Source organism: Macroventuria anomochaeta (genome assembly GCF_010093625.1).
Source record: "Macroventuria anomochaeta strain CBS 525.71 unplaced genomic scaffold BU25scaffold_4, whole genome shotgun sequence".
NCBI lineage: Eukaryota > Fungi > Ascomycota > Dothideomycetes > Pleosporales > Didymellaceae > Macroventuria > Macroventuria anomochaeta.
The window spans coordinates 368,459-394,869 of record NW_022985365.1 but is presented as its reverse complement, the minus strand read 5'-3'; the positions used below and the strand labels follow the sequence as shown (position 1 = coordinate 394,869).

Below are 26,411 nucleotides of genomic sequence, written 5' to 3'. Positions count from 1 at the left end.
AGACACCAGTACCTGAAGACCAAAGCATCGTGGAAGTCGAGGCCTAGATGTAGTTACCACAGTTCGGTCATTGAAATCTTCAAGAGGATTGATCCGGACTTCGGTGTTGATTGGATTGGGCATTACGAGTGAGATGTCCCGGATTGCCCAGGATTGCGGACAAGTGAGTCGTGCATGCTGCAGCTTCCAAGCTGAACCTGGGCACCGGCCAAAGTCGCCAGCTGCTTCTGGAGATTTCGTCTAGTGGCATCGTGTCGAAAGCAGCGTACGCCAGGTCTTGAAAGAACAGGGAGCCATTGGCCGAGAGAAGGCGACCACCGTCAGGTGCCAGCCCTAGATAATCGTACCTTTGATGACAATAGGTAGTGCTGTCTATCAGGCAGTTGTATAGGTCCTCCATCTAAAGGTGCTCAGCTGTTTTGTTGTCGCATGCTGCGGGTTGGCGGTCACAAGGCCCCTGCCAGGCAAGCAATTGCATGCGCATCGTAGAGGCATCTCTGTCCGGGGCAGGCGCAAGCTCATACGCCGTGGCAACTGCGCATTTTTTCCTCCTAGAGGCGGTAAATACACGCGTGCCTCTGCATGTTCGTGTCGCAGTGCTGTCAGAAGTCGAGATGAAGCAGACAACGTCTCCGAGATCCCCGACGCATCTCAATCCTCATCAACCACGCTAACAACTATTGACCAATCACATTAGGCCAAGCACTTTCATCCGGACCGAATCGGGCAAGAACGCTCCAAGGCATGGCATGAACTGTCCCCTGATCGATGAGGCTCGCACTTGCGTGATCCAGCCTTGCTATCGCTACCACTGCTGGCTGTCACACGCCTGACAGGCATCAAGGCTCAAACTTTACAGTATCCATAGCATGATGAGAGGACACAGCGCTTGCCAGCCGAACTTGATCGTCGGTATGGGTTATGGTTAAAGTGAATGGCAACTGTATATATGTAGATAGAGTGTGATGTCCTCGCTTTCGTCATCATCACACGCTGCTTTCGTTATTCTTCTAGTACTGTCGTTTCGCAAACCTTCGGCTGGCCCGTCATTCCTTACTTTCATCCTACCTACCAATTGAATATCACGACTGTAACGACTACATTCAACACAACCCAAAAATGAAGCACCAGTTCCTTACCGTTATGCTCGCCGGTGCAGTGGCCGCCAACCCCATCGCCATCCTACGGAAGCGCGAGGTGCCGCAAGAACACGCACACCGCAACGTTATCCTAGCTGTCAACACCCTTCTGGCTCAGAACAACCCCAGCAACATCCAGGACGCCGTCTTTGGTCTTCTCGGCGCTGCGGCGGCCAAGAATGGTGCTGGCAACATCGCGGACGCTGACTGCCTCCAGCAAGCCACCGCGGACCAAGCCTTCACCAACGCCAAAGCCACAGGGGACGTTGACGGTATGACATCCGCTCTGATCTTCCGCGCCCTAGAGCGTAACACTGGATCCGTTGGTCTCGCCTCTGTACCATGCACGTCTATCCAAGCCGTAAATCCTGAGATCGCTGCACTCCAGCAGCATCAAGATCCCGCTGGCGACGGTGCTCAGACGCTTAACAAGCAGGTTGCCGAAGAGCTGGCAAGGCAGATTGCGTCTGTAGGTGGGGACCCAACGCTGGCTAACGAGGCGGGTACGTTTGCGCCTGGGCAGGTGGGTGATCCAACAGCGAAGGGAAACACCTGTGATGATGATCAGGATGACAATGGGTGTATCAATACTTTGGGTTTGAGGGTGGATGATCTTACTGCTGCTGAGATCACAGCAGCAGTTCAGGGAGTGAGTACTGGTGCTGTTGGGCAGGGTAGCGCTGGGAATAGTACTCAGGCGGCGAACAATGGTTGTGGTGGTGCGTGAGGCTGCTGAGAGGTCTCAATTGTGATAGAAGGGGGTACAGAGCCAAGTATTAGCTGTACTGCAGCTCTTTGATATTCTTTAGCGTGGAGCAGGGGAAACAACTGGCTGAATATCTTGTGTCCAATTTCACGTCCTTTTGACATTCGTAGCTTCTATCCAATATGATGACGGCGACTATGGTTCATACAGCTGCCGCGTGGTAGACTTACGCATGCTCGTAGATGGTGACCACTGAAGCTTTGCAACACTGGTCATCCGGCTGAGACAGAAGGCCTAGATCGAACTGTCTGTTATTTGTTTGTTAGTAGATCAAAGAGAGGCTTAAAAATGTGGAGCCTCGTGGTGAGGGGTGGTGTACCAGATGCTGCTCCGGAGGCTCAAGTTCGTGTCATGTTAGCTACATATCCTACCAAGGGGAGAACCCGACTATGATGCTGTGTATGGATCACAGAGGTCCACGCTATCATGGTGCAGGAGCTCAGCTGCAACTAGGTATGGCTAGCAGTAGTCGATGAGTACGTGGAACGAAGAACAGCATGGGGACAAGTTCAACTCTCCGCGGCCCCAGCAAGCCAACATCGATAGCTCATGCGGTGATACTTCACTCCTCGTGCCAAGATAGGCGTCGTGATAGCTGCGTTATGAACCGGCCAATTGAAAGAATTTCTCAATGCTTGTGTTGAGTTTGTGAGGACGCGTGACAGCTGCTGTAAGAACTCACTTTGTCTTAGTAAAGATGTCAAAAGTGAAAGTGGCTGTCGTTCGGACGCTATCGAAGGTGTAAGAGGTTGAGCGCAATACGTCGATGATCGTCATGTATGGACCGCATGCTGTATTACGGTTAACATCGAGGTCACTGCGCTGAGACGGAGTGGGGTCCATAGGAATGTGACATTGACCCAATCAAGAAGAGTTGTGGAGCTGCTGTGTCGCCCACGGCCAAATTGGGCGCAACACATGCGGTTCGGGAAAAGGAAATATTGCTGGTGTGTGTGATGAGGTGCATTTGCAGCCGAGGGCGGGATGCTAGCAAGCGTTGCCGCACCCACGCTCTAGCAGTGGAAGGCAGAGTCTCAAAACCTCGATCGATGACTTTGTGACGACATTGTATCGTGATGCTCCATTACGGCTCCATAAGAGAGGGACGAGTGGAAGGCCAGACGTCGAAATGATGGGTTCTTACTGTTCGCCAGCGTGTTGACAACAACAAACAGTGACGGACGGGCTCTAGTGCGTGCAGTAGTGTAGCGAGGCACGTCCCACTGCGGAGCCATGATGCTGAGGGGCGCAGCGAATGGCATTGCTCGTTGTGTTCCCTAACGGAATCCGATGCACAGCTGGGCCTCACGATGTCTCCAGAGTGGGCTGCCGCTCGTTCTCGCCGTGGCCGTGCAGCCGCGCAGGCGGGGTCAGGCACAGCATTGAGGCCAGCAGACAGATCGATGCTGTAGGAGCCCGCAGATAAGGGTGCTGAGAAGAGCAGAAGTGTGCATCCTTCCGTATATGCAGAGCCCTGACAGAGACGAGGCTCGACGGTGGGTGCTGGCAGCGGGAGAGGAGAACATGCAGAACACTTGTCAATTGCACTTTCATCTGCAGGGGGTGGACACGGACCAGGCCGTGCTCCAGAAGTAGCCTTAGCACGGTGAAATGCCCGCCTTTCGCGTTGTGGACGCGTCAATGAAAACAGAGCAGCTGTGCAGCCTCACGTGTTGCTAGGGCCCACCACTGAGGAATGCCGTGTAAATAGATGCAAGAGCGCACTGTGGTCGCTGCATGGACGACAGGCTGCGTGTCGGTCAAGTGCTGGCAAAGCCTTGGATCAAAGGGCCTTGATTTTATGGATGCGGCGCCTGTTGTTGGCAATCGCGTGCAAGTCTAGCTCTAGCGGCAGGCGCTAATGGAGCGCAGAGTGCGCCCGTGTAGAGAGCCCGAGCCGCCGCTTGTCATCAGGCGATACCTGTTCACCCTCACCGTACCATCCCTCACACTCACGACTTCACGATAATTCCCCGAGGCGCGCCCGCTTCCCTGTCGCACTGCTGCGATGCCCTGACGCAGCCATCGACGACTGTTTTTCTTTGCGTACTCTCACGAATCTCCTATACTCCCCCGCGCGCCCCCATGCAGAGGACTGCTGCGTGAGCCCAGCCGTCTCGCTCCTGCCCGCGCTCACAGCGGACCGCTCGCCGCAACCAACAACCCTCGACCAGATCGCCCAACAACACCCGCGGGCCTCTGCCAGCACTTTTGCACGCGTCCTGGGCCTTCCAACTTCGTTCGCTTCGCCTCCCTGGATTTTCTTTGCGCGTCCGTCGCTCTGCGCGCTGTTGTTCACGACCTGCAGCTACGCGCCGCCGTCTGAACGAGCATCTCTCACGACCTCCTTGCGTGCGACTCTGTTGCGACCGACTCTGCGCGCCATCTCCCAGCGCAACAAAGTGTGCGCGACGCCTTGCGACTCGTTTGAACTGCCTCATCAAGGGCGCAGATCTCTCTAGCCACCCGTGTAACGCTTGTGCAGGCCGCACAGGCGCGTTCGCATCGTCCCGAACGCCTGCTGGTACCCGAACCTACCACCAAACCTACCAACCTGCATATCCGGGATTCGCTGCCATCTTAATTGGATCCGGTACCGAGTTGCTGCTTGTCACTGACTACTCGTGACTTTGTGTCAACGTCCTTGCAGATTCCTCGAGATTGAGCTCTTGGAATACATCACCGCAATAACAAAGGGAAAATCGTCCTCTCGTGTGATTTGCAGAAATACTGACCACCATGGAATCCGAACGCCCCCATCTGTCCATCACCCTCCCCAGGAACTTCATGTTTCACTATCGCGACGGAGCGGCGCCGCAAACGCCAGAGCCTGAGCCACAGGTTGCTGAGCTTCAACCACCGCCTCCTCCACGACAGACTTTGAAGGTCCGCCGCCGCCGCGCGACCCTCGTGCAGCACCAAATCGAACTTGACTTTCCCATAGACGAGAAGCCAATCCCCACCATCGAGGCAACAGACTACTTTGAGTCATCAAATCCACTTCCATCACCCCCGTCCGCTCTGGACAATGCGTATCTCTCCCCACCAACAAGCTTCAGTCGCATGGTATCGCCGCCGAAGACTCCTGCTCACCAAGTGAGAACCATCGACGTCTTCGCTGACCCACAGCACTGGGATGATCTCGAGTCAAATCGTAGTGAAACCTCCAGCAGACCTACCTCATCCTCTGGCTTCTCTGATTCATCCATCTCGTCTCGCGGCAGTATGGAATCGCTCGTGTCGCGAGGCGGTAGCTGTACAAGTCCAGAAGAGGAGATGTGCGATCCTTTCTCGTTCGATGCCCTCGAGATGAAGTACCAGCAGCCAAGCTCCCCATTGGCAGCGCATCAACAGCCACGCCCAGCCAAGAAGCTGAAGCTGAGGGCGACATTCACCGAAGAGATGGATTACCACCTTTGGAGAACATACATGACTTACCTTCAGGATCCCACAGTCACACCATTTAAGGCTGTTCCACTAACAACACCGCCAAACGGAGTCTGTCACCGAGTCGCAAGGATGGCTCGCAAGACCTGGAGAGGACCGGTTCCCTCTCGTACTGCTGGTGTTCGCGCGACTACCCAGTTCGGTTCCCGTTCCGGAACTCCAGAGACTATCAAGGCTCTGAAGAGCGGTAGCAGTACCCCTATTGCGAGGCCCAGCAAGTCTTACCTACGATATCCAACAGAAAAGCAGTGTCGAAAGCGACTGCGGGACTTGGCCAAGCAAAGGCCCAATTTGTCTGCCTATTATCAGCGTCTGCTCCATCGATCACCCTCACCATTGCAATCATCGCCGCCTTTAGAGAAGTCAGAGGAACCAACCCAGCCACAGCCACAGCCACAAGTACTGTCATCTCCCTTTACACAAAACACATCATCCTTTACTTTCTCAACCCGGGATATGAATGTATCGCTGGCCACCAGTACATCTGCCTCGATGCAGATGGGTAACCCTCTGTCACAGTTGGCAAATGACCTGACTCCCCGACCAGAGCAGAAGAGCTGGTCGAGAGCGCGATCATCAGCACACCAGAAATCGCAGTCGCTCCATGTTGGCTTGGGGCTCGGCTTGAGCAACATGCTTGGCTCTCCTTTCCAGTCTTCCTCGACAGTAGAGATGATCGATGCCGGATCCAGCTCACACAACGCGCAGACGTGGCATGCACAGACCGGTCTCCCAACACCAAGGCTGGGCTCACCGTTTCAACTGCATGCCCCACGACCCAAGTCGCGAGTCTTCAAGCGACGAGCTCTGGCCAACAGCTTTGAGGACAAGACACGAAACCGTGGCAACAGCTTTGTAGATGATATTTTTGGGGCTCCAGCTGAGTCGAGTCATCGCCGTGTGAGAAGTCGAGGCTTCAGCTTGGGTGATATGATGGATGGTGCTGGTGCCCGGCGACTGCCCTTATCTTCGAGTGGACCACCTGAGTTCAACCCCTTTGCAAACCTTAGGCCACACCTCCCCAGCCCTGTCCACACCTCCCCCGCCATCATGGCTGAGGCCCATGGGCAAGGAACAATCCGCCTTGGAACACCATTTGGCGGACGACCAAGTAACACTTTTCCTCGAGCATCGACTTCTTATGGCTTCGAGCCTCCAGCATCGTTCGAGCAACGATTCGCTGCGGCACCCAGCAACTCTGAGCGTTAGTCCTGTTTTTAAATGACTTGCCCTATACCAAGCACAGCGTGTGCATCGGCGTCTGCATCCGCATCATCATCGGCGTTCAGCATTGGCAGCTTCGAGCTCCATCTTTGACATGTCAGCGAGCGAGCACTCGCGTGCCATTTGACCCACCATCTGCTTCATCTGAAAAGCATCTCTTATGTTCATATCCACACTTATCCCATACTATCCTTCGTCGACAACATGGCTCGGATGGCATGCCTTACGATAGGCTGCATGTTCGAGCCCATGGCCATGTCTCTTTTTTGTTTCCTTCTCTTTTTCCTATGCTTGGTACTCACGACGGATCATGACGATATGTATACATGAACACGCTTGGTTCATCATCGATCTTCTTCCGTAATTCGGCGGCGGCGAGGGTTGGGTTCTCGAGATAGCTTTTGGTGAAGCAGCTGTCTCGTACTCGTCTGCTCCTTAGTACATTCAACACACCTTGCACATAAGTGCTTTTTTCAATCAGCCCATCCTTGTGGTGCGGCATTCTTTGCTCCATTTACTCTTTGCTTTCCCTTTTCATGACGGGATGATCAATGCTTCATTGGTTGGCTGGAGTTGGGAGTCCTTTCACCATGTTACCAGCTTCATCCAAGCTTGGATGGCAGGTTCCTGATTCCTGTTCTTGTGCGGGGTCTGCTCGAGTGGCTTTCGTTGTTTCGTTCTGGAGGGCAGGACCGGCGGGCCGGAGGAGAGTTTCGATGACGATGTATTGGAAGGTTCTACACATCACACATGTGATAGATTAGTCGGTCCACCCAAAGGGATTGAGATGAGGAGATGATGCGCTCGAGCAGAGCTGGTAGCTATCAATGAAAAGCCAGAAGAACAAAGTGTGTCCCTAAGCTCGGTTGACTCCGCCCCGTGCCGTAACTGTTTCGTAACGAGGTCAGCACGATGTCATTGTGTCCGTGCTGGATGCCACGGGCAACGCGTGCGCGTTTGATGGTAATCGATAGTCGTCAAGCCGTACCAATAGCCCTTCCAAGGGCACATCAGCAGCGACCAACAAGCCTGAAAGTCGGGTGTAGGACGCATCAATTGAATCATGAAAGACTGAATCCTGCCCAGTGTCACCCTTGCCCAACCCGCCGTCAAACTTTTGCAGCCTCTCCAACCGTAAATGTAAGCTGCTGCATGCAGAGAAAAAACACTGCAGCGGTGTGTGCCCAGCCCACATCATCGTCGCTCAGATGCAGCTTCAATCGTTCCGCTTTCCCACATTTCGCCGAGCCTTGAGCTGGTGCTCCCAAGTTCCCCAACCACTCACAGTGCTCAGTCAGAATCTAGGTCCCCACTTGGCCGCCGCAAGGCCCGGACCTAGCAGGCTGGCTCCGCAGGCGGCTGCACTTACGACGCGTCGCAGAAGTCATGTGCGAGCGCGAACGCGTGCGACGCGTCGAGCCGTGTCAGGCTGAGCTGATAATTGGGCTCGATTCGGTCTCGGCTGTGCTTTGCTACCCTTGGCTCGGCTGTTTGCAGGAGGGGAAGGGCAGTGGTGCTCAGGCTTGTGCGGAGCGATTGTGTGAGGATTACGGACTGTGGAGTGTAGTGCAGCGGCATTGGTGTTGCTAAGGCTGGGTTTGGTCTCGGAGACCGAGAATGGGGTGTGTTGGCGTGGTGGTGGTTGGGGAGGCTGCGTGAATAGGCATTCTGGGCCGGTCAGCGACTCAGCATGTGCGTCCAGTGCATTGCATCAGAGCACGCGACTGCATATTTTCTTAGTTGGAGACGGAGAGTGAGGTTGCGATCTTCATTGCCACTGGGGCGCCCCTTTGGCAACAATTGTTGCATCTGTGTTGTGTGCTGTTGCATTCAGCCACTCCGGTGAGTTGAACGCGACCATGCCACGCTCACGACTCATCAACGCGTTTCTCGCACCATTTTCACTTTTGCCGAAACCCAAGCCCTCGATCTTGGCGACACGACATATACCACAGAGTTTACGCTTTGTTTGAGAATGAGGGGAAGTGGAGCTCACGGACATGGCAACGTACGAGGAAGGTCCATCGATATCTATATCGGTGCATTGTTCCTGGCACCTCGGGTGACGGAGGCTGTTCCTGCCTCTTCTGCAACATCGACGCGAGCGACGCGAGCGACGCGACCCCTGGAGCCATGGGGATTTGTCTCGTGCACACCGACTCCGCACATCATATCTACCTCACCGACGGCTGAACGCGTCGTTAGTTAGAGTAATGCCGCAGTCCAGCAATATCGACGGCTGGACCTCGCTGCCGCAGCGGTGAGACCTCGGGTGCAGGCTGTACACGGGCTTGATCACTGCTGTCGCTTGCACTGTACCGTGGCTTGTAATACCTACGTGGCAGCATTGAGACCGTTGCCAGTACCAGAGGCGTTTTTGTGGCTCTGGCTAACATCTGTAGAGTCCTCAGAATATACGACGACGATGCCACTTCGCGTCAGGCATGTCTACAGCCTTCGACCCGTCACACTCGTTGACACACAACGGCACCACTCTGATGTCCTTGTGACCCCTTGACCGGACATTCACGTCGACTGTTCACAAGTACAAGAAGTAGGCTGGAGCAAGAGACGTACTCAAACATGGGGACAAGGAAGCCTTTCAAGGAGACTCCAAAAGGTCTTCACGCTGCTACAGATCATATCGACATCATCCCCTTATGTTGCAGCGATCCCTCGCCGACCGATTCCTCTAAGTCATACCTTAAGCATACGTTCATGGCTCGCTGGCAAATACTCCTTTCTTATGGACGAAGGCTCTCGCATGGTAGGACATCTCGATGCTGCTGCCCGCCTTGTACTGGAGGTCTTCGGGCCTTCGTGAGTTGAACTTCGTTTAGGATCGCTAGAGAGATGCAATAGTCCTGGTTATGTTTCATGCTGTGGTCTGGCAGATGTCATTGCGAGGTTGCTTGCTCGCATCGGTGCTTTTCGGAAGGGTCCTAATACGTCCAGCCTCGCTTGTTGGTTCTCGGACCCTACTTCTTTCATCGTTGATGGAACAAGGAGGCAAAAGTAGGAACGTAGATGGGCTTCTTCGCTTGACAACTTGTCATAGCCTGGAGGTTGTCAAGGCAGCCTTCGCTGACATTAGCTACATTTATCAAGAGCGATCGCGCTATTTTCACTCTACAGTCAGTGTATGTTAGTCAGCACAGGATCCGTGGTAGCGACGTGGATGACTGTACTCGAGGCCAGAAGTCTGATAGGATGATCATGTATGGCTCATCCGTAAGCCTTGAAACTGACGATGCAATAGGCCGTCGATGCTCTGGTTCGCCAAAAGTGGTTGCGGGCATTTGTAACCGTGGATCCATACCATCCTGAATATTCCAGTCCTTCGACGTAGAAAAAGAGTCTTTCTTCTTCACACATTCCACAACTCTTCATACCTTCAAGACCACGTCGGTCTCCTTCACTGCTCGCTGTTGTGCCCGCGACGGTTGGGATTCGGTCCAGACTATACCTGCCGCAGGAGCAAGAATACGTTGTGTTGCCACGAAGTCGTTCTTACCTTGATGCGGACCAGGTAAAGTACACTGATAAATGCACTACGAAGCGCAAGAAATTTGCCTGGAATTTAAAGATGTATACTTCAGAGGTTGCACTATCTGGAGGAGCATTTTGCCTGTTCGACGGACCCCCTCTCTGAGATAGCAGAAAGAACCAGATACTTGCCCAAATTTATAGAAGGTACTTAGTGCTACTTTGTGGGCTCTATGCAATATAATGAGATTTCTGAAGACTACAGTGTTCTGTAGGCGCGTACAGTTCTCAAGAGAACTTGCTGGAGAAAACCTGCTGCTTTTTGTGCTCTGTGCTAAAAGGGTCCGCCGAATAGACAAAAAGCTCGTCCAGATAGTTCTGTCCTGCTTCAGACACGCGCATTAAGCCAACAGAGTCTCGGCACAAAAAGATACCTTCTGTGCACTTCACAGAAGAAATCAACGGAGAGCGGGAAGTTGCCTCTCTGAGATGGTTCAGTGGTTGACACAAAGTAAAAGGACGTTGTGCGTTTGTGATGGCTATTCCGAGACACGATAGTCTCAATGACATCTCAGGTTGTGTACATTTACTATAATTTTGGGGTTCCCATGCTGCCATTACCAAGCACACCCGTAGATGATTTGGTCTTCATAATGTGTGAGTACCTTCACAATAACAGTTTATCAAAGTCCTTTCGTAAAGTGCCATGGCAGGCCAAACGTTAAGCCGACGCGACCTCAACATCTTTTTGTAGTTGACAGCTTGGGTGAAGACGAAAGTTCATGGAACAACGATTCCGCTTCTTTCCAGAGCGAGGCACAAGCGTCGGCATTAGCTCGTCGAGCAAGTCTGGCTTCTCCGCGTTTTTTTCCACCTCCACATTCCGCGCCGCCGTGCGGTTCCGTTCCGTGTCGAGATGCCGGCCGATGCAACGCGCTCAAGAACAACCGAGCAGCCGCAGTATGTTTAAGCTCACACACCGTTCACGATCAGCCTCACATTTGGCTATCGCTTACGATTACATAGATATCCTCTTGATTGAGTGATAACATTGGTCTTCTGCACAATTGAATCTTAGAGAACTTCTTGAGCCTCCAGCACCATGCCGTCGGTAGCCCTCACACTCCGCACTGCGCGCACCTTCTCGCGGAGTAACACAAAGGTAGTCGCGCCCTTTGAAGCTCCTGAGAACACCAATTAATATCCACAGACCTACCTTAACCTTGCACGAAACTTCAGCTCTTCCCTCCGCCGCAATGAGATCAACAAGGCCTTCCCGTCCGCGCAAGCTGCGATCGAGGACATGAAGTCCAACAGCACCCTTCTTTGCGGTGGCTTCGGTCTCTCTGGTGTACCCGATACCCTTATCGATGCGGTAAAGTCAAACCCCTCTATCACAGGTTTGACTGCTGTCTCCAACAACGCTGGCGTTGTTGGCGGTGGTCTTGGTCTTCTGCTCGAGAGTAAGCAGGTCCAGAAGATGATTGCATCCTATGTTGGCGAGAACAAAGTCCTAGAGCAGATGTATCTGACCGGCGAACTCGAGCTCGAACTCACACCCCAAGGTACCCTTGCCGAAAGGTGTCGCGCAGGCGGTGCTGGCATTCCCGCTTTCTACACACCTGCCGCCTTTGGTACCGTTGTCCAGACTGGTGAGCTCGCTCTCCGCCACAACAGCGATGGCTCGGTCGCCCAGTACTCGACGCCACGCGATGTCAAGGTCTTCGACGGCAAGTCGTTCGTCATGGAGGAAGCTATCAAGGGTGACTACGCCTTCATTAAAGCCTACAAAGCCGACCGCCTGGGCAACGTCCAGTTCCGCTTCAGCGCTCAGAACTTCAACGGCGCAATGGCACGCAACGCCAAAGTCACAATCGTCGAAGCAGAGCACATCGTCGAAGTCGGCGAGATCGAGCCCAATGCCGTCCACGTTCCCGGCATCTACGTCGACCGCGTCATTCAATCCACTGCCGAGAAGAAAATCGAGAAGACCGTCAACGCCAAAGACCCCGCGGATGCCGTCAACGCCCTCGGCTCAGGCGATGCAGCAAGCAAGCGCGAGCGCATCGTGCGTCGAGCAGCAAAGGAATTCAAGAACGGCATGTACGCAAACCTCGGAATCGGCATGCCCATGCTAGCCCCCTCCTTCGTCGACGCCAGCGTAGAAGTCCAGCTGCAATCCGAGAACGGCATTCTCGGACTCGGGCCCTACCCACAAAAGGGCCTCGAGGACCCTGACCTCATCAACGCGGGTAAAGAGACCGTCACACTGCTACCCGGCGCGTCCTGCTTCGGCTCTGAGGAGTCGTTCGGCATGATTCGCGCGGGCAAGATCAACCTCACCATCCTCGGCGCCATGCAGGTCTCCGCGCGGGGCGATCTGGCGAACTGGATGTTGCCGGGCAAAGTGAAAGGATTTGGTGGTGCGATGGATTTGGTGTCGAATCCTAGCATGACTAAGGTCGTGGTTACTATGGAGCACACGGATAAGAAGGGCAGGCCGAAGATTCTCAAGCAGTGCGAGTTCCCGCTCACGGGCAAGGCTTGTGTGAGCAGGATTATTACGGACCTGGTAAGTCTACTGAACATGGGTTTGAAGGGTGCAGGCTAACGAGACGACAGTGTGTGTTCGATGTTGACTTTACGGAGGGTCTCACCCTCATTGAGCTCGCGGACGGCGTCACGGTCGATGAAGTGCGGTCGAAGACCGGAGCTGATTTCAAGGAGGCTGCTGAGATCAAGCCTATGCTATAAGTTACTTCTTTTTCGTACTGATCTAAATGCTTGTATGTACGTATGCGCAGCGCATGTTGATACCTGATCTGGAGTCCAAAATGAACGCATCTATCCTTCTGCCACATCTCTTTGGTTCTTGGAGCCATTAAGCGGGGTCGTTCGCTGCAACGGCCCCCTTGCGCTTGTATGTGATCTTGTCTTTGCATGTGTAGTATATGTGTACGCAGTTTGATACGGTGAATACCACTGTGGCTTACCACAATGACTGTGTGTACCTTGACCCAGTGGCTGTGACGACGGTGGTGCTTGCTTGATAGCATTGTAAAGGCGTATAAGTGGAGGTCTGAATGGATTATACTTGCCGTCCGGAGTTATTCAAATGTGCGAGGGGTATCGTGCAGAAACACAGAGCTGACCGATGGAAGAGAAGTAGGTGAAAGCTGCGAGAAGTGATACTGACTACGTTTGGCGCATGGTTGGACAAACGCTCAGAAACGCTCAATTTGGTATGCTAACGCGCTCAAAGACCAAGGAAAAGTATCGTAACACCTGTAATACCCGACGAACGCATTATCCCTGTATATACCCAAACATTGCTAGGGGTTTAACAACAAGTATTAATCATCCATCTACCTGTCCGACCGAGGAACCTAAAAGCTTGGGACGGCGTGGCGAGATAGAGACAACCTAGTTGGTGCGTGTTAGAGTTTTTGATCTCATCCTCTCAAGAAAGTGGGCCGCAACAAGGACATAGTACAGAACTTACTGTACTCTGTGCCATCTTTCTATCGCAGCCCGTGTCGCAAAAGGAAAGGATACATCGAAAAAGCCAACACGCACCAACTAGGTTGTCTCTATCCCGCCACGCAGTCCCAAGTTCCTAGTCCCCTGGTTCGGGCAGCCAGAGGGACGATCGATGAGAATAGCCGTAATCACAGAGTCCTAAACGCACCCTCCTCCACATCCAAACCTGCAACACTTCCCCTTGATTCCCCTTAGGACTCTGTCCTTCTACGACTGCAACCTGATCTGCCCCTCATCCTTCTTCAACCCAAACTTGCTCAATCTAATCCTCGGCACAGTGCCGGCCAGCACAAGCACACTTGCAACAATAACAGCCCAATGCTGGATATGTGCTACGTTCAGGTTATACGTCGTCCACGTCGCCGCGCAAATAGTCGCGAGACCCAGTGTCGCAATCACATACCCGCTGATCCTGTGGTACTTGTAGATGCTCTTCGCCTGGTCCACACCACCGTACAGGCTCGGAGTGTAGTACTGCGTGAATCCGACGATTGCCTGGATGTACACCAGGATGTAAAACGTAAGACCCAGGATCGCATGCGGGGACGCGAAGTGCTCGTGCCCCGGACCGGCTTTGTTCATCTCGATGATGATGAGGCCGGCGGTTAGGGCGGTGGCGCCGAAGACGTGGAAGAGGAAGTGGGCGACTGTGCCCGAGCGCTTTTGTTCGGGGGTGTGCGTTGGTTGGAGGATGAGAGCGGCTTGGATTGCGAGGAGGAAGCCTGCGGAGTTGAGGAGCTGGGCGGGCGGGTCAGTGATAGTGGGAGTTGGAGAGTTGGTGGAGCTTACGGGGTGCGCGGAGAAGAAGATTAGCTTCTGTGAGAGGATGCCCCCCCAGATTATGGCTGCGAGCTGTTGCATGTTAGCAAATTGGCACTGTGGGGTTGCTACTCCAGGCAGAACTGACAATCCAGATGCCTCCCTGCGCAACAACTGCTGTGCCTGCAAGACGTCAGTCGGGCCTTTGTACCACTGAAGCTTTAGAACTGACCTATCCACAGGTTCTGGTATAGTGGCTGTCCATCAGGTTGACTCGCATCGCCTCTCCGTCCCAAAAGCGGTTCCTCTTCACTCTGACCATGCGCCGCAGCTACATTGGGAGGTATCCCAGTTGCTGATGCCATTGTGGATCGTCCTACTTCCTACGATGAATGAAGATGCTTCGAAGGAGCTTCACAGAGAGTGTCAAGGCAGCAGAACTCGTCTTAAGCCGCAGGAGGGGTCACACGGACTTAAGCTGCCAGTCGTGAATGATGTTGCATCCAACGACAATGACGTTAGGAACCCCGTACATTGCAGCCAATCAGCATCCAGCGAACGGTAAGCCGGTGCCTTGTAGCTTCCTTAGCACGGCTCAAGCGCGCATTTGGCTGACAAACTGGACGGAAACTGGAGAGTCGTGATGTCGAGCATCGTCCAGAGTGGGGTGTTGAATTGTCTGTCTGCGGGGTAGCGAACACTGGTCGGTTGAGGGACGGTCTCACATGACAGGGTGTAGACATATGGTGTAATAGACCGCGTCCACATCAAACCAGCAATCTATCGGGACCCAAAGGTAGCATTATCAACATAGCTGTGGGGCCAACATATGAATTCTTGAGATGGGAGCTGGAGGTTCACAGTGGTCGTTTGGTGGGCCAGATCGATCTGGATGCAGTTTCATTCGTCTACTGTCCAGGCAGATTGATGGCCTTGATCAACAGGTCAAGAGTATTCACGTGAGCAACCATCAATGGTCATGTAGAATACTCTTGAGGGTTCTGTGCCTGAGGCTCTGAGCTATCGGCTTTGAGACGAAGGCGCTGGACTAGCGCGTCATCGCCGCGTCTGTGCTCGCGAACTTTCACGCTGGGTTCTCATTTTCGAGCAAACAGAAGCAGGGTCTCATAAGAGCTCCCCACCGCCCGCTATGCACACTCATTGCTAGTGATGGGTGTTTCCTCCTCTCAGCCTATTCCTAGCTCGCAAGACAACCGCCCCAGTTCAAACACGGCCAAGCCTGCCGCAACTCCGAACCTCGCCAAGCGCGCGCCCCGCTACAGTAAGTACCAGCGCGTCGCCATGCTGCATGGATCTTTTTGCACATGGTCCGGACTGGTAACGGGTCTGCAAAGCCCTCGCTAACGCATTGGGCCCATAGCTCCTACCATGGACGACGAGGCGGCTTCGCAGCAGCTCATGAGTGAGGCTCGCGCTACTCACACGACGGACTACGAGGGGCCTGCGATTCCCCTGAACCTCGACGGAGCTTCACAGGACACGATCGCGAACACCTCCGGGTCCAGCAAGAAGAAGGCGAAGAAGGCGAGGAGGAAGCAACTCGCAGACTCACAGACCAGTCCTCGCAACACTTTCCGCGGGTCGCCGCTCCCAACGTATTCGCTCAAAGACCTGCAGGCCTTCGTGGGCCCTTCGCCGTCGAAGAGCCAGGCATTCCCGTCCACCATGCCTTCGACGCAGATCGAGGTGCCCGACACTCAGACCGAACTACAAGCGAACGACGCACCCTCACCAACGCCGTTAACATCGAGTCAAGCTATTCCAGTGCATGTTTCGAAGAAGAAATCTAAAAAGGACAAGAGGAACATGCTGGCTGAGGCTGATTTGAACAACGGCAACACTATACCAGCTACGCCGTATGAGGAAGCGATTGATGGAACCATGCCCACACCGTCAGAAGCAACTGAGGGTCAAGCGAGTCGGAAACGGCGCAGGAAACACAAGTCGCGAACTTCCATGAACAGTCTCGACTTCAACCCCACAGGGGTAGCTGAAACACCCGTAGCAACACAAGAAGTGACATCAGGAGGACCAGCTGAAGGTAGCGACGAGCACAGTGGCGTTCCGGACGTAGAAGAGCAACCACTGGTTCCTAGAGCTCTTCTCAACAATCTGAAAGCTGAAAGGTTGCAAAGGTCGCAATCCGCTAGGAAAGCACCCGAGCCAGCTAACACACGCCAAGATGCGCTGGAAGCTGTGCCTGCGAATGGAGATGCAGAGGCTGAACTAGCAGAGGCTACAGACACAGCAACTGCAGTAAGAACTCCAGGTACCACTCAAAGTGCCAGCAAGAAGAAGCGGATAAAGAAGGACAAGCAGATTACGGAAACGCCGATACTTGATTGGGAAGCGCCAGTTCGAAATCTCGATGAGACTCCAGCACAGCCCTTCAGTTTTGAGTATAGTGACGGAACCGAACCGACCAAGTCAAGCCGCAAGTCAAGCCGCAAGTCAAACCGCAGGAAGAGGTCCCCAAAGGACACAAAACTCGTCCGATACAGCATTGGAGGCGTTGCCAGAGCCGCCAGACTCAGCAGAGTTGATCCCAACAAAACTTACCAACGTGCGCGCGATGACGACGACGACGAGCGAACAGCGGCTGATAAAGCCCTTGAAAAGACGCATGAGCTGGGACAACCGCCCGATAAACGCACGAGCGGCAGATTCACTGCTGACGAGGAAGAGCTGCTCCGCAGAGCCATCAGAGACTACCAAGAGCGAAACTATCTCGACACTGCCGACCTCGTCGAGATCATCCACTGGAGCCATGCTCGTAAGAACGAGATGGGAGAAAACACTACAGACCAGACTGAGGAGCAATTCAAAAAGGATGTCAGTGCATTTTGGGATGAAATCAAGAGTGCCGGACTTTTGCGTACTTTCAGAGACGTAAAGAAGCATGTCCGTGCCCAATACCACACGTGTCAACGCGGACACTGGTCACAGGACGAAGAGGAGCAGTTACGAGAACTCGCCAACCTTCATCCTGGTAATTGGAAACTCATCGGGACTCAACTCAATCGTCTCGAACTGGATGTCTACAACCGCTGGAAAGATTATGTACGACACGGTGAGAACCGAGCCACGAAACGCTGGAGCACTGATGAAGAGGAAAGCTTCGTCGACGTCCTCTCCACCGTCTGCCAAAGGATCGAGGATTATCGGGCAGAAACCGGCCAGCCACCACTTGACGACTACACCCCTTTTATCAATTGGCACGAAGTCTGTAGAGAGATGGGTGATACTCGTAGCCGACTGCAGTGTCAGACGAAATGGAAGTCGATGAGAGCTCGATTCCCACCGGCTACCGTGGACGTCGAGATCAAGCCAAGAAAGACAAGAAAGACCCCGCCTCCTGGCCAGGTTGTGGCCGAGGCTGAGGAATCACAAAAGAAGCGCCGCAAGTCATCGGCCAAGAAGGTTCGCGAATCAGCTTATCCCATAGGAGAGCTCAACCCACCTGGTCCGGAAGACATGCTTTGGGGTGACAAGTTCGATCTCGTCGCTCTACTCATCGAGCAGGCGGCCGCGAACGACTGCGAATCGGACGACCAGATCGTTTGGCAAGATATCGCTGAGAAGATGAACCACACATGGTCCGTACGCACCCTGCAAACGGCTTACAAGCAGCTTCATGAGGTCGTTCTTGAGGACGATGCGGACGAGAACTTGAAGATGGCTCTTACGTCCCTATACGGCTTCATTAAGAAGAACCACATCAATGAAGTCGAAGATCGATACCAACCTGCGCAGGACGGCGAGGCCAACGGGGAAGTTGCGCCTCATGCGAACTCTAGCAAAAAGAGGAAGAGGCAGAGCGGTGCGGGTTCTGGCAAAGCTTCAGCAAAGAAGCGAAACAAGGCTACGCCGAATGCCCCGAAGACGTTCAAGTCGAAGGAGTTGATCACCGACAGTGACAACGAGGAGAGCGAGCCAGAGTTGTGATGCAGCAAACTGCTGCAATATGGACGAAAAGGCTTGAAATGGCATTGATACGAAGGCCACGGTGGAGATGAGTCGGCGTATGTTTGGTTCTGGCGTTTGTGGGTCACAAGCGTGCGGACGAGCCGTGTGGATATGGAGGGAGCAGGTTGTGCTAGAGAGTAGCTGTCTAATACCCACACCGACATGCTGTACAGTTGAAGGCTACAAGCTGTTGATAGCAAACACCGACGCTGTCCTTGCAGTCAACTTTCTCGTGGCCACTGCAGCTGTTATTGCTGTCCATCAACCGGCAGTATCTGTAAGTGTGACGCCAGAGGCTGGAGGTAGTCAGGCTCCTGTAACTGTTGGCCCTTAGGCATATTCGTTCCACGATTCTGACTCGGCGCTCGTAAGTTATCACACTCCCTCCAGAAAATCAAAGCTGGAGGCCCTGAAAAGACTTTGGATAAAAGCAGCCAACTCAGGAGTACACAACGGCGACTACGATATGAGGCAGCGTATCGATCAGAAAGTCCAAAAGGGTTGATCTATACAGCGTTACATGTTTCATCAGGGAAAGAAGGCGTACAAGAGAAAAAGCAAAACGACTACGAATCTTGACCTGCTCTCTCTCTTCTTACCTTTCTGATGATGTCCAACACAAGCTTTGTTACAATCAACAATCCTCGGATCCCAAAGGATAAGATTTCTTCCGCACCATTCCTGGGGAAGTGGGACACAGTCCATGCGACATTGTCGATCAACAACCGTGCAATACGAGCGGAGTGCGTGGCAGATAGAGACGATTGGCATCAGATAAACATGAAACACCCCCACTGCTCGGGCATTGAACATCATTAACATCCGGAATAGCCACCTCAACGTTGGCGTTGTTTGACTTTAGCACCAGGTGCACAGTTGCACCCAACACGATTTCCAGCGGAGGATCGGACTTCGCGTCTGGCGGTGGGGGGCCTGAATCCAGCCCATCTTATCGAAATTCGTGATTCGATGATGCTTCATCTCCCCGACTCATGTTCATCACAATGTAGTTTGAAGGGCCTGTAATGAAGATCAAACTGCAGCGAACGCGTCCTCCATCACGACATTCTGGAAGCAGAAGATCCCCGCCATCTAGGCGAAACGCATGCTTGGATGGATGACCAACTTGAATCGGACTTGGACGTGTCGCAGAGGGCCTGCGGTACCCCTGACGCCAGCAGGGGTGCGCCCCGGGAAAGGCGGACGCACAGGGAATGGCAACGTCAGCGCCAAGACCAACGGCCTGCAAAAAGTCCCGAAGAGGCGTTTGTTAGCCCAACACGAGCGCCATTGAGGTTCGAAATGCGATGTCCGGTACGCATGTCCCGAGTACGAGAGGCCTGATCAGGAGTTTTGTTCGCGACGGCAGCACGTCGAGGACCGAGTGATGATTCTCAAGAGTCGCGGTCGCATTGAGCGGAATCTCTTGGCTCCATCCACATGCACGGTATTGGTGCTACATGCCCGAGCAGGGAGGGGAACTGTCTGCTCTGGCTCATGTCACGTTGTTGGAGAGAAGGGGACCCAGTAGACTCGCTAACGAGCTGTCGACTGTCTCGCGCTGTCAGAGCCGCGGGCTGGAAGAGGGAGCTGTTTCTCGAAGACGCACGCGACAGGCTACGCTGCCACCCAGCGGCACCATGCATTTCCCGTCAACGGGTGGCTTCAGCGTGCACAGGAGGCGCGAGGACTCGCTAGGACTTGCTGGGACTCGCTAGGACTCGCTGAAGGGAGGTCGAGCTAAACTCCTGCCTCCTTGGCACTCGGGACGTGCTGCCCTGCAACTCGCGAGCCGCGTCGCAAGCCTGCATATTCCTGAGAAATGCCGGTGGGGACGTTGCCTTAAGGGCTTGGGGAGACAAAACCCATATCTGGCGCCATCCTCGCTCCTGCCCTGACTTTTTGTTTGCTGTCTCTTGACGTTGGAATTGCTTGCCTGCTGTCTTTTCGTCTTAGTTCTGCCCGGCGCTATCTACAGCACCGTCCTCGTACCATCGTACTCGGTATCCAGACCCGCATCTAGCGGCCACAGCGATCAGCGCAGAGCACTGGTCGCAGTTCGTTCGGCACTGGAGACCCTGCAGACTGCAGTAACGGCGATGCAGACAGCTTGATCTCGTGGCACGGCTCTCTTTTTGCTCTTTGGACGCTCCCAACTACCCTACGCTCCTTGTCACCCTCGCCCCGCTGGCACAATGCCTCCCCGCGACGCCAACTGGATAGATGTGCGTAGTCCCCCGTCACACCCGCGAGCCCCAAGCCTGCGCTCCCGCCCGTATCACTGCAGCTAACACCGTTACCTCCAGGGCCTGCGCGGCATTGCGTCCTTCATGGTCGTGTGCGGCCACTTGTGCACCGCCCTCGTGCCCTGGCTGCACTCGCCCGCTGCCGATGCAAAGACGGCGCCGCACCTGTTCCAGCTGCCCTTCTTCCGCCTCGCAGTCGGCGGCCGCAGCGCCGTAGCCATATTCTTCCTCGTCACCGGCTACGTCAATTCGATAGGGCCCATCAGCAAGTCGCGGGCCGGCAACCACGATGCGGCATTCACAGGCATTGCGCGCTCCGCTCTTGCGCGCTCCGGCCGTCTGGTCCTGCCCACAATGGCAGCGACTTTCGTTACATGGTTTATGGCGAACACGAACGCGTACCACATGACTAAGCATGTCGACTCGACGTGGATCCGCCAGGGCTGGCACAGGCAGGAGCCGACGCTGTGGGAGGCCTTCAAGTCGCTGGTCAAGGTTGAGACCGAAACATGGACAGTTGGCTGGAACGAGTACGACGGTACACAGTGGACCCTGCATTTGTTCCTGGAGGGCAGCATGTTGGTCTACACAACCATGTTTGCGACTGTCATGGTCAAGCCAAAGGCGCGCCTGATAATCTACGCTGTGCTGTACATCTATTTCTGGCAGATGGGCGAGGGTGAGCAGGAATCTTGCGAAGAGCAGATGGCACAACCCAGCTAACGTTCGCAGGCCTCGCAATTGGAGCCCTCAAGGGCCTCAACATCGTCACAGGCATGTTCGTCGCCGAACTCCACAACCACTACAAGGATTCCGCGACCTCCGTCCTCCCGGCGCCCATCCCCGCCATGATGATCGTTTTGGGCATGTTTCTCGCCGGCTACCCTCAGGACAGCCCTCAGAACGCCCACTGGTCACACGTCATGCAGAAGATCATGCACAGCATCACAGTCGAGAAGTCGGACGTTCGTCGCTACTGGGACCATCTCGGCGCCTCCACTGTCCTCCTCGGTATCTTCTTCTCCGCCAGGGCCCGCAAGGTCCTCACATCTCCAGTTTTCAACTTCCTCGGTCGGGTCAGTTTCCCTGTGTACTTGCTGCACAACACGTTTATCAAGTCGGTCCTCACGTGGATGATCTACCTCCCATCCGCCATGAACCCGCCACGGAACGAGAAGGGCGAGCAGCTAGATCTCCAGCGCGGGTCCGCAACACACATTTTCATTGCTGTGGCCATCTTCTACTACACTCTCTACCGAACAGCAGCGCTGTGGATCAAGCACGTCGACCCGATATGCGCGAACATAGTAAACGCCGCAACAAACTGGGCATACGGCGAGCCCCAACAACGAGAGCCCCGGCCGATCCTCGCAAAAGGGAGCGCATCTCCCAAGCAGACCTCCGTGCTGCCATCGTGAGATCAGACACAGAGTCTCGAAGATCTCGTCATCCATTCTTGTGCATCATCAGCGGAGCCTGGTTCTCTGCGCTTTCATCACAGCGTATCACCATTTAGTACCGTCTCATCTCCTATTGTATAACGAACGACATTACCAAGCGAGTAGCAAGCGAGTCGACTCATTTCCTATCATCTATCGTACCCAAAATCTTGGAGTTGAAGACCATCTGGATCAGCATTTGGTTGGCCTCATTTGCATATACTGTACACGCAGCGTTGAGTGTTTAGAGTATCTTGTTGGAATGTTGGGGAGGTGTAAGATGTATGGGCGGATATGAGCGGGTAGAGAGGAGAAAGAGGGAGAATGGTAGATGTGAAGAATATACAAGATAACATCCACCGTCCTTGTCCACCACGATTCCCTCTATACTACCATACCGTCATTGCTGGTCCTCTTGCTATCTGTCTACCATGTTCTTGTAGCCCCTTGCTCCGATTTCCGTTTCTTTGTCTCCCATGTGAGTTCACCATGCCGGTAAACATGATGGCAAGCACCCTTAGATAGACTAGCACAGCGGGGTCAGTGAAGGTAGCCGCATATGAAACTCGATCATCCGATATCCGAGTTAGCACCGCCCGCACATTTCCGGTTTCCAACGTACCCACGGTGGCCGCATACCATGGTGGCCTGAGACTCAAGACCTGGCCAGCACCGACATGGAAAGGGTGAAGTATCGAAGAGCATAAAGTGCGGGTCGATGTGGCAGGATGTCAGCCGATGCCGATGAGGCTGTGGTTCTTGGGAGGTATTCAAGGAAATGTCCGCTCATTCTCACCAGCTCGTGAAGGAGGTAAAAGCCTACACATCGCTTTGGGCTCGGTTGTAAGTCGGAACATCGCGCAACGTCAGATTCCCCAGAGTCGCTAGGCTTCTTCTACGCTTCCAGGTTCGATGGTGTGGCTGTAGTCGTGAGAACAGTAGCACGGCCCGTTCGCATCTTGTGCTACGAGCCATTTTCAGTGCACTACAATCCTTCCACACTGTATTGGACGCCACAACAGAATCTAACATCACGAGTTGCACGTCTCCAAGCTTCAATGTGGTAATTAGCACGTGTGAAGATGGGAAGTGGTAATTGTTCCACATTAGGATGCTGTTTGAGGAATGGGAAGTAAGTTAGTCAAAGCAGTCCAGGCTCCTGTTTGTCGACCAACAAACGCTTCGAATAGTCCAACTCATTTACAGTAGATGGGGAGAAAGATCCATCTATAACATCATCATCATCATCATCATCATCATCATTATCATCATTAGATTGTACATATAGCGAGTGACCAAATAATATCGCAGGGTATCAAGAAAAACCCATCCAAATTACACCATCCTGGTATCGAACAGACCAAAAGCAAAAATGTGAGCAGCCATTATCCGTCATCGATCATCAATCTTCCACCTACCTCTCAAGTATAGAGATATCCATGTTTCTACATGGTCTCAATGACCCTCGAATTGATCGCGCTCTGAAAGCCATGGTTGCCTTGGCCGTACTCCTGCTCCGCAGAACTCTGGATACCCATGCTGGAGCCGGCGTTGTAGTTGCTCGGCCCTTCACCAGCAGCATCAGCCTGCGCGAGCGCGCTCTGAACGGTTTGATTCTGAGCGGGCAGGAAGATAACCTTGCTGTTAGCAGTCTTGGCCATTGCTTGCATAGCCTCGAGGTATCTGATCTGCATGGCAGGAGCAGAAGACAAGATATCGGCGGCTTGACGCATAAGCTTCGCGGACTCGACTTCAGCGCGGGCAGCGATGACCTTGGCCTCACCAGTGCGCTTGGATTGGGCGGCCATGGAGAGCGAGTCCTGCAGATCCTGGTTGAATATGAGGTCCTTGATGAGCATGGATTCGACTTCGACACCCCAGCCGGCGGATGTCTCCTCGATGATTTCGCGGATCGACTGCGCAATCTCCTCACGGCGCTCGATAACGTCCTGGAGTACACGGGCACCGACAACGTGGCGGAGTGTCGTCTGTGTACGCTCGACGAGCGCTTGGCGAATGTTGGAGATGCTGAAGGCGGCCTTGTGGGGCGAGGTGATGCGGTAGTAGATGACTGAAGTGAGCTGCAGAGAGACGTTGTCCTTGGTCATGCAGACCTGCTTGGGGACTTCGACGATCTGGATCTTGACATCGACCTGGACGAGCTTCTCGGAGAGAGGGTTGACGTAAACAAGACCGGGGTCGACGGCGCGAGTGAATCGACCAAACTTGGTGACGAGACCAACATTTCCTTGGTTCACAGGCTGGTATGGGTTCGGGCAGCAGATACAGCAGGGAATGGCGCCGAGGGTACCAACGATTCCACCAAGAGCATTGACCTAAGTGGTGTGAGTTATGCATAGCCAGCAATCAGGAGGTTTAACGTACCATTCCACCGTACCAACCGTGGTTGTCAGCATCAGCATCATCTGGCTCGATAACTCGAGCGTAGCTGGGCTGCAAGTCTTCGCGACGAGGAGGTTGAACCTTCACGATGGGCTCATCAGGGCGGCGAGCGGGAGCACTGTTGGTCCCGTTGGTGGGCATTGGAGCTTTGCCGTTGTCTTCCATTGTGGTTGTGGTTGTAGAGATACTTGATCTGTATAGAATGGGTCGCGATGAGGATGTTGTTGATTCAGCAATCGTGTGTGAATCGTTCATGTGAGGTGGCACCATGTTGGAGAGTGGTTGCTGCTTTATACATCTGTCACTTGACTGCTTGTTGTTCGAGCGGGGAAGCTAGTAAACCGACCCCTGCACCTGTATCCTGCCTTGCGTTAAGACCTTGGCCACCTTCTTGTAGGCTGTGCTGGGAAAGCAAGATGAGGAATCTGAACAATTACCACAGTAACAGAAGTCGTACTGTATCTGACTCATTGCTATGTATTCGGTTGGAGCGCAACAACACGCGACTCTCACAGCTCTCACTGCGATCACTTCTCTCATGCCTCTCACTCCAGAGCGCAATCCTCAAACTTCGAACGCTTCACGGCTTCAACACCGATCACACGTCCGAGCGCCACGTGAGATTGGCACAACAACCTCAAGGCCACCCATCCGCAGCTCCAAGCAGCCTACAAGTCGGTTAACACGGGTGCCTCGTTTCTCCTAAACCCAAACTGCGCGCACCGGTGTGCCCGTGACGTAGCCAATTTATTGCGAGTCTGCCTCAGTGGCTCTAGAAGAATTGTACCCTCCACACAGATCTGGTCCAGCAGACGTTCGCAGCATCTCCGACGTCAATACATCAATACGTCAATAGTTCGCGCTTTCGGCACACCGAGCAGCATCACGCGCTGCAGTAACGCCACGGCTTTGGCACACCCTGGGCTCGTAGGATTCGGCTTAGCCTTACCGGTGGCGTAGCGTCGAATTTTGGAAGCATCAAAGAAGCTTGTGAGGCTCATGTCCGGTTGCAGGCCACCTGGCAGGAAATGTCTCTCGGTGGATGATTTCAAGGCTATGGTTTCGGAGATGCTGAAGACTGGGGATAACGGCGCAGTGGCGCTAATGATTTTCCGAGCTCATGTGTTGGCGCGCCGGATGTGGTAAGATACGAGGCTGTACAACTGTGCTGCTCAGGGTCTATCTCGTTATTTCCATGCTCCCAACTGATGCGCAGAACACCACCAAAATCCCTGGAATATGCCTGGGGTTTACCACGTGGAGTTTGCGTGCACATCTCCAAGCTGCCCAAGATCGCACTCTTCGTATTTGCTCTTGACCGGTGAGCGCCACATTACAGATACGAACATCGCTTTGCGTTGTTATTACACTGCCTCGTTGAGGCTTTTTCTCGCGATGAGACTTATTGGCCCACCGAACAGCTTATTTTGGTCACTTATCGACTTCTAGTTCGCATCTCACGACCAGAGACCATTTTACGGAGCGGCGTGGTAGCATAGCCAGCGGTATTATCGCCGATACCATATTCTCACCAGAATCGTCACTCCGCCGCACCGCAGTCTCAGGGCGCGTAGGCGTGCCGTACAACGCGAATAGCTCTCGGCTTGAGCTATGCCCTGTCGCGCCTCCAAGGAGGCTTCAGTCTTGCAGTGGCTTCTCAGAAAAGATGCAAAGAAACCCGAGAGACATGGAGGTATACATTACTAATTCACGAACTATCTACTTTGTTATCCAGCATGTTGTGACTACAGTACTCTCTGTGCGTGTACTATAACATTCGCGCATGCGCAGGAAGGCTACATCATGATCGCTGCGTTGTCCGGATTCCTTCGCCATCTGTTCCAAGTCGAGGAATTCTCTCGCATCTGAGAAGACTTTTATTTTGAAATCTGCCCACCGATGCCATTGCGGCGACGCAATTGAGATTCCTCCCCCCTCTTGCTATGACAAGTCTGCCGATTCCAAATAAAACCTT

General features: G+C 53.8%; 9 protein-coding genes across 9 annotated transcripts; 7 read left to right on the top strand and 2 right to left on the bottom strand.

Annotated features, from left to right (window-relative positions):
• The first annotated feature begins 851 nt into the window (after positions 1-851).
• On the top strand, positions 852-1,981 carry BU25DRAFT_407139 (uncharacterized protein). Its single transcript, XM_033705462.1, has one exon. It carries the CDS (start codon positions 1,120-1,122, stop codon positions 1,864-1,866), a length of 747 nt encoding a protein of 248 aa, XP_033565678.1. The 5' UTR covers positions 852-1,119; the 3' UTR covers positions 1,867-1,981.
• Positions 1,982-4,495: 2,514 nt separating this feature from the next.
• Positions 4,496-7,025, top strand: BU25DRAFT_189661 (uncharacterized protein). The gene has a single exon (XM_033700989.1). The coding sequence runs from the start codon at positions 4,645-4,647 to the stop codon at positions 6,559-6,561; it is 1,917 nt and encodes a 638-aa protein (XP_033565677.1). The 5' UTR covers positions 4,496-4,644; the 3' UTR covers positions 6,562-7,025.
• A 2,184-nt stretch (positions 7,026-9,209) lies between these two features.
• On the top strand, positions 9,210-9,763 carry BU25DRAFT_189652 (uncharacterized protein). The gene has a single exon (XM_033700988.1). It carries the CDS (start codon positions 9,447-9,449, stop codon positions 9,723-9,725), a length of 279 nt encoding a protein of 92 aa, XP_033565676.1. The 5' UTR covers positions 9,210-9,446; the 3' UTR covers positions 9,726-9,763.
• Positions 9,764-11,048: 1,285 nt separating this feature from the next.
• On the top strand, positions 11,049-12,919 carry BU25DRAFT_488079 (succinyl-CoA:3-ketoacid-coenzyme A transferase subunit B). Its single transcript, XM_033711319.1, has 3 exons — positions 11,049-11,224; positions 11,273-12,634; positions 12,685-12,919. The coding sequence occupies exons 1-3, from the start codon at positions 11,165-11,167 to the stop codon at positions 12,814-12,816; spliced, it is 1,554 nt and encodes a 517-aa protein (XP_033565675.1). The 5' UTR covers positions 11,049-11,164; the 3' UTR covers positions 12,817-12,919.
• Positions 12,920-13,727: 808 nt separating this feature from the next.
• Positions 13,728-14,836, bottom strand: BU25DRAFT_189641 (uncharacterized protein). The gene is made up of 4 exons (XM_033700987.1): positions 14,594-14,836; positions 14,510-14,544; positions 14,392-14,454; positions 13,728-14,340 (listed from the first exon to the last, which is right to left on the bottom strand). The coding sequence occupies exons 1-4, from the start codon at positions 14,724-14,726 to the stop codon at positions 13,810-13,812; spliced, it is 762 nt and encodes a 253-aa protein (XP_033565674.1). The 5' UTR covers positions 14,727-14,836; the 3' UTR covers positions 13,728-13,809.
• A 695-nt stretch (positions 14,837-15,531) lies between these two features.
• BU25DRAFT_445614 (uncharacterized protein) lies at positions 15,532-18,327 on the top strand (the record flags this gene model as incomplete). The annotated part of the gene is made up of 2 exons (XM_033709446.1): positions 15,532-15,643; positions 15,743-18,327. The coding sequence occupies 2 exons, from the start codon at positions 15,532-15,534 to the stop codon at positions 18,325-18,327; spliced, it is 2,697 nt and encodes an 898-aa protein (XP_033565673.1).
• Positions 18,328-20,183: 1,856 nt separating this feature from the next.
• BU25DRAFT_384810 (uncharacterized protein) lies at positions 20,184-22,012 on the top strand (the record flags this gene model as incomplete). The annotated part of the gene is made up of 3 exons (XM_033704338.1): positions 20,184-20,573; positions 20,655-21,273; positions 21,327-22,012. Exons 1-3 carry the CDS (start codon positions 20,544-20,546, stop codon positions 22,010-22,012), a joined length of 1,335 nt encoding a protein of 444 aa, XP_033565672.1. The 5' UTR covers positions 20,184-20,543.
• Positions 22,013-23,478: 1,466 nt separating this feature from the next.
• On the bottom strand, positions 23,479-24,577 carry BU25DRAFT_428416 (stomatin family protein-like protein; the record flags this gene model as incomplete). The annotated part of the gene is made up of 2 exons (XM_033708507.1): positions 23,479-24,369; positions 24,419-24,577. The coding sequence occupies 2 exons, from the start codon at positions 24,575-24,577 to the stop codon at positions 23,479-23,481; spliced, it is 1,050 nt and encodes a 349-aa protein (XP_033565671.1).
• BU25DRAFT_189330 (uncharacterized protein) lies at positions 24,353-25,194 on the top strand. Its single transcript, XM_033700985.1, has 2 exons — positions 24,353-24,361; positions 24,448-25,194. Exon 2 carries the CDS (start codon positions 24,649-24,651, stop codon positions 25,117-25,119), a length of 471 nt encoding a protein of 156 aa, XP_033565670.1. The 5' UTR covers positions 24,353-24,361; positions 24,448-24,648; the 3' UTR covers positions 25,120-25,194.
• The last annotated feature ends 1,217 nt before the right edge of the window (positions 25,195-26,411 follow it).

Coding starts and splice junctions, on each gene's coding strand:
- BU25DRAFT_189652 (XM_033700988.1), top strand. CDS start 9,447: ATGTTTCATGCTGTGGTCTGGCAGATGTCATTGCGAGGTTGCTTGCTC.
- BU25DRAFT_189641 (XM_033700987.1), bottom strand. CDS start 14,726: ATGGCATCAGCAACTGGGATACCTCCCAATGTAGCTGCGGCGCATGGT. Junction 14,545..14,593: donor ATACCAGAACCTGTGGATAG/GTCAGTTCTAAA, acceptor GACGTCTTGCAG/GCACAGCAGTTGTTGCGCAG. Junction 14,341..14,391: donor TCTTCTTCTCCGCGCACCCC/GTAAGCTCCACC, acceptor CCGCCCGCCCAG/CTCCTCAACTCCGCAGGCTT.
- BU25DRAFT_189661 (XM_033700989.1), top strand. CDS start 4,645: ATGGAATCCGAACGCCCCCATCTGTCCATCACCCTCCCCAGGAACTTC.
- BU25DRAFT_488079 (XM_033711319.1), top strand. CDS start 11,165: ATGCCGTCGGTAGCCCTCACACTCCGCACTGCGCGCACCTTCTCGCGG. Junction 11,225..11,272: donor TCTCGCGGAGTAACACAAAG/GTAGTCGCGCCC, acceptor TAATATCCACAG/ACCTACCTTAACCTTGCACG. Junction 12,635..12,684: donor GCAGGATTATTACGGACCTG/GTAAGTCTACTG, acceptor ACGAGACGACAG/TGTGTGTTCGATGTTGACTT.
- BU25DRAFT_189330 (XM_033700985.1), top strand. CDS start 24,649: ATGAGGATGTTGTTGATTCAGCAATCGTGTGTGAATCGTTCATGTGAG.
- BU25DRAFT_407139 (XM_033705462.1), top strand. CDS start 1,120: ATGAAGCACCAGTTCCTTACCGTTATGCTCGCCGGTGCAGTGGCCGCC.